Source organism: Pantherophis guttatus, chromosome 1 (assembly GCF_059756535.1).
Source record: "Pantherophis guttatus breed Tessera chromosome 1, ASM5975653v1, whole genome shotgun sequence".
Taxonomy (NCBI): Eukaryota; Metazoa; Chordata; class Lepidosauria; order Squamata; family Colubridae; genus Pantherophis; species Pantherophis guttatus.
This window is the reverse complement of record NC_142063.1, coordinates 117,283,079-117,289,168: the sequence shown is the minus strand read 5'-3', so window position 1 is coordinate 117,289,168 and position 6,090 is coordinate 117,283,079. Positions and strand designations below refer to the sequence as shown.

Below are 6,090 nucleotides of genomic sequence, written 5' to 3'. Positions count from 1 at the left end.
TTTTGTTGTTAAAATTAATCTGAAAATGTAAAACAAAACATTTTATTAAAGGTAATTCAAAAATTGTTACAATAAATAAAACCATTGTTAGTGCCCATACATGGTACAGAACAAAGGAGATCATACAAAATATTTCAGTAGAAAAGCTGTAGGAACATGCAATATACAAACAATTTTTCATTACAGGTAATTACTGGCATCCAGCTTAGTACAAACTGAAGCTTAATTTAATTCAGCATCCCCATACTAAAAAAAGTTCACCATTCCCTGATAGGGAATGTTTTAAGTCTTATGAAAAAATAGAATTTATAATAATAGCACCACCAGCAGTGCATAAGACACCCCATGATCCTAGTCAGTTCTTGCAAAGCAAAAGCTTTACATATACCTTCATGCCAGTTACACAGAATAATTTAAAGCAGCATTTTCCAGCCATGGCAATTTCCAGATGTGTGGACTTCAAATCCCAGAATTCAGTCAATCTGGCCTTTGATGAGAATTCTGAGAATTGAAGTCCACACACTTGAGAGTTACCCAGGTTGAGAAATCCTACTTTAAAGCAATTTTTGTAATTTTGTCCCAAGGGCCTTCAGGCACAAGGTGATTTGGAGAGGTCACACTCAGATCAAGATTGTTTCTAGTTTCGACAATACAGAAGTTGAACCCGAGTTGCCTTATCAACCTGCTTTTGGTAGACTTCTAATTTGTCACGCACTTTTTGATAAAGCTGAAAGAGAAAAACGGCATAATCCTTTTAGGAACATTGGAAAGATGAAGAATGAAAAAAATAGGATTACCCTTTAATAGGATTACACTTCTATTCCTTTTCCTTAGACACTACTGCCTCCTGTAATTACTTATAACAATGAAAACCTGTTATAAAAGTATTAAGTAAAAAGCACAGAATCTTTCTTTGATTCTCAGAAATTTACAATGCAGTTAAAAATGCAAAATTTCCTCACAAGAAGAAGGCCAAAGGCTGCATATAGATGGAGGAACTGGCTAATTGCAAAGATATAAGCTTTATAAAACCCTTTGATCATAAGGAAGAAGAAAAACTATAAGCTAACTAATTTTTATGAAGCAGTACTGATTTTCCCAAAGTAGAACAATTTGGAGTATAATCCTGCCCTGCCCTGCCCTTCCTTCCTACATTTGGCAGGATATTAGGATAAGTGTGTGAGCTTCAATAAAAACTGAAACCCAGCAAGGACATAGTTGTAACATGTATTTGTAAACATCTAACTACAGTTGAATTCTACCTATCAGCAATAATTTAACATATAATGAGTGTTACTAGATTTTTAGACATTTATCTTGAAATATACACAAGTCTTTACCACATAAATTTAGTCCCTTTGGCCTAAGGAACCAGGATTAAAGTAGGAAATTTAAAAGTAATTATCAATCTCCATTTTATCTAAACTGAAACATGTTTTGTAGCTTTAAAAACAAGCTAGGATATTAAACCAATTTAAAAGCATCAGTTTCTTGCTCATTTTAGAGTGCTCCTCTAAAATCTACTCATATAAAGCTTCCGTATATTCAGATTACATAACTCTTTGAATGTATATCCTTTTATTAATTCATTTTTAAAAGCAAATTAAATATGTAATAAAAGTCTTTTTAATTCAATAGGCAATTCTACTTTTGTAGTTTTACTTACCATTGCATTATGATGATTGGTTGTGTTTTCTCCTAGTACCTGAAGAAGCTGGTCAATTGCAGAATAGGGAAGCCAGACAATTGGAGTTGTAGCTGATAATGGGAACTATAAGGAAAGAAATATTATTAATATTAATTAAATGTATATGGTATCCAAATGCCAACGATTTAGGATTTTGAATGCTCTTTAACTTCAAGTAAAAAAGAAAAAAAACCCCACAATATTTACCACTCAGTAAGACTGAGTAAAATTTTAAAGGGGTTGAATTCTGTCCTGAAACAGAAAAATAAAACACCTTCCCCAAATTCTATATTAAAAAAAGGAAAATTATTGTACATATTTCTATTATTAATAAAGCAATGATTTACAAGGCCAACACATTAAGGCAGTGGACATAACCAAGACAGATCTGGTATGACTGTATAGGGTATATGAGTGCACTCCAACTATCAGCTCACCATGGCTCATGGCTAGCCCCAAACCCATCCTTCTTATAGCTCACCATTGGTACATGCCAGGACTTTAAAGAATTTGTTTCATAGTTGTCATGTCATCTATCACTAAGAAGAGAAATAAATCTAAAACAAGTCATGGATTATTTTATGTTTTCTCTCTTTGTAAGGTATGCGGATTTTTGCCAGATGTCATGAAAAAATAAATTGGGGTATTTTAAATTTCTGGGGTTTTAAATTGAGCCAAATCTATTTAATTATTTTAATTTTTAACTGCTGTTTTGTCTTGTGTCTTTAAATAGGCTGTACACCGCCCTGAGTCCTTCGGGAGAAGGGCGGTATAGAAATAAAATAATAATAATAATAATAATAATAATAATAATAATAATAATAATAATAATAATAATTATTATTATTATTATTATTATTATTATTATTATTATTATTATTATTATTATTATTATTATTATTATTATTATTATTATTTTGATGTATTGTTTCTGGAGGCCTTCTACAGATTTTGATATTTTGAAGAGAATTTGTCTCCTATTCCATCAGCAGAAACTGCTTCCATTGACAGAGCCTGCATACACAGTATACAGATTTCTTTCCAAATCAGACTTGACACAGTACCTAGATATGAACAACTAAGTTTGATACAGACTGCAAACTTGGTTTCCCCCCCCCAAAACCCTGCCCATTTCTCTCTTCCCTAATCAAGATCACAAGCTTATCTGAATTATACCTCAGTTCAGCCATATTCCAACAAATAGACAGATACAAATTTTTAAAGGCTCTACTGCAATAAGATGCTTTCATTATGGAATATTTAATTATATTTAATCATTTTATTCCATTTAAAGGGAAGGAATGACAAGACATTTCCCATGTACCTCAATCCCAAAGTAATCATGTCCTTTCCCAAGTAAGGCATCCACGTACTCCAACACCAAATCCACAGCTTCTTCTAGGAGATCATAATTCAAATAGAGTCGGAGAAGTTCAGCAGCATCTACCTTCTGTAGAGGAACAAGTGGAAATCATCAGACATCAACTATCATTGGTAGCTTTAAGTTAAAGCAATATCCTCCTTACATAAGGATCCGCAAAAAGAACTAGATAATTCCATGTAGTTTGAACCAGAACATGTGTGTTCTGGTAAAGATACTGATGGAATAGAGTATAACATGTTCCATATCACCCTGATCTCCCCAAAGCCTTTCCTATTTGGCTGCTGCCACAAAAATCCATGACTTTGAGCGTGACACATCTAATCTGCTACCACCCCAATCACCTATCTTCCTCTCATTCTTTTCTTCTGAGATTTGCATATTTCTTCCTATTTTCACCATCTTAAAAATCTGCAAATTATTTATTTAACAAATGCTGGAATTTAAAAAAAACTTACTGTGATGGAATTAGCTTTCTTCATTTGGATGAATCACCTACACTACAAGCTATGAGGAATCGGTCTGTATTATTTCTATTATATCTCCTAATAGCTATTGATACAAATGATATTTTTCTGGGCCACTGACCAATATGAATTTAAGAAGCTCTATACTGTTATGGTTCTCATTCTGTCTGATGGTCAGATTACTCTTGGTCAGGTCTGATTACTCTTAGCAATTTCATAAAGGATGGTTAGGAAAGGTCATTCAAAAATTGAAAACTGGAGTGCCTATTTCTCTTTTTTTAATCTTACTGCTGAACAATTAAAATCCTGAAGCATTTAATCTGAGTAGCAGACTAAGAAACTTAAAGTAAATCCAGAGAATATAAAAATTACTAATCTCTGTGGACAAGCTGATTCTAAATTGGGAAAAGAACACTTGTAGGAAAGTACCATTCCTGGATAACAGTTGGCAATTCTGATTAAAATGACTTTGCCTAATTCTACTGAGAATTGAATCCCCATCTGTCTAATTCACCAATATGAAATCAACAGTTATTATTGTGTTTCTACAGTAAGATATCTCACAGATTTAAATAATAGATTATACTAGCTGGAAAAAACAGTCCCTGATCAGTTTATTACCTGAAAAATATATAGAGGTAGTCCTCAATTTACGACCACAATTGAGCCCAAAATTTCTCTTGCTAAGTAAAACATTTGAATTCTGCCCCATTTTGCAATCTTTCTTGCCATGGTTATTAAGTGAATCACTGCAGCACTGCATAGCTGCTAAGTGAATCTGGCTTTCCCATTGACTTTGCTTGTCAAACGGTTGCAAAAGATGATCACATGACACTGCAACCATCATAGTCGCCAAGCATCCAAATTCTGATCAAATGACTATGGGATGCTGCAGTGATCATAAGTATGAAAAACAGTCATAAATCACTTTTCAATGCTGTTGTACCTTTAAACGGTCACTAAATGAACTCTTGTAAATCAAGGACTACCTGTAATTTACTTTCAAATATATCATACTTTCTAATCTGTTACTAATTTTTGACAAGTTTTTTATTGCTAACTAGAATCCTCTAGCCCAAATTAATTTTCTACAAACTGAAATTATTTACTTTGTAGCTGTTGATAAGCCAGTTAGGTAAGGGAACACCATGAGACAGCAACTTATTGATTACACAACGATGGTATGGGCTATTCTCTGATTTATACTTGTCCAGGTAGGAGGCTAAGAGACGCCAAGCTTCATCTGTTGCACTGCAATAAACAATTGGAATATATTTATTATCAATGCTGTCTCCCTTTTTTTCTAAATATGTGCATGTTTGTGGCTGTGTACATACACTTTTCCTCAAAGTTTTTGGGTATCATGATATGTTTCCAAATTAACACAATTTCTGTACTTTTCTAGAATTTAACACATACTGCTTTGCTTACTTTTAAGTTACTAAATGCGACTTTGAGGTGGCTTTTTTTGTCTTTGTAAGCGATTAACATTTTTGTGAATGCCCTTTAACAGTTATGATTCAATTATAAGGCCCAACCATTTTTAAATATTAGTCACAGAATCACACAGGACTAAAGACTAGTTGCAAGAACAGAGGGAAACAACCCTGATGTCTACCCAACATGCACCAGTTCCAATGAGAACTTTTCCTTCTATCTGCCATTTTTGTCATAATAGGCGGAAGGTTAAGTTTACTTTTTGCCAATCCCAATGTATTCCTGGGCTCTTTTTTGTTTTGCATTAGATAGCAAATATTACTATTGGTGCCATTTAAACTGGATTTGTTCTAAATTCATGTAACCTGACTTGGCTATCTTGGTACGTCCTGCACAACTTCTCCAATTAATTTAAAAAGATTTGCTCTTCTGCTATTATTTCTTTCCTTCTTTTTAGTTTTCTTTTCTGCTTTACTTATCTACCAGTATTTCTGTTACAATGAACAATCTTTTCCCTAAATCATTTGTTCAGCTTTTTACATAAATGTTGGCAACTAAGGACCACAACAACGAATTCTATTAAGGTTTGAGCTTTTAATATTACAAGATTTAAAGAATAAAAAAGTGGTATGAATGTGCTCCCTCTGCCTTTTAACTTTGCAGTTGTTCCTTTTAACTTTGTTTTAACATGGTTTTTAACTTGTATTTAACTACAGCTTTTATATAATTTTACTCTTTTACTGTAAACCGTCCAGACTCCAGACACATGCAAATGGGATAGGCAGTATAGACATTTGGTAAAAAAATAAATAAAAACATTTCATTCCTCAAAAGTTTCACAAAATTTGTTTGGTTATGGATGATAAGGAACAATCTTAAATGGAACAATATTTTATTAGTAAGAATGTTACTTTCAGGCAAATTTATGAGATTACCATTTAAATACACTTTACCTGTTCTTCTTGGTTGTAATAACTGATGACAATTGATTTGCAGCAAGCCAATCCCATGCCTCTGCCAAAACTGCTTCCCCTCCAAACTGAAGTTTAATACACCTAGAGTATATACAATTAAGCACAGTATGTAAAACTAATATTTAAAAAAACTTGAGTTATTTT

General features: G+C 32.9%; 1 protein-coding gene across 2 annotated transcripts in view; it reads right to left on the bottom strand.

Moving 5' to 3' along the window:
* Positions 1-28: 28 nt before the first annotated feature.
* Positions 29-6,090, bottom strand: part of NUP160 (nucleoporin 160) — a 38,849-nt gene continuing 32,787 nt past the window's right edge. For both annotated transcript variants that reach the window (XM_034433822.3, XM_034433825.3), the window contains exons 32-36: positions 5,926-6,027; positions 4,645-4,786; positions 3,012-3,137; positions 1,667-1,771; positions 29-727 (exon numbers count right to left, since the gene is read on the bottom strand). In XM_034433822.3, coding sequence (XP_034289713.2) covers positions 638-727; positions 1,667-1,771; positions 3,012-3,137; positions 4,645-4,786; positions 5,926-6,027 — 565 coding nt within the window. In that variant the 3' untranslated portion in view covers positions 29-637. The remainder of the gene's footprint in view (positions 728-1,666; positions 1,772-3,011; positions 3,138-4,644; positions 4,787-5,925; positions 6,028-6,090) is intronic.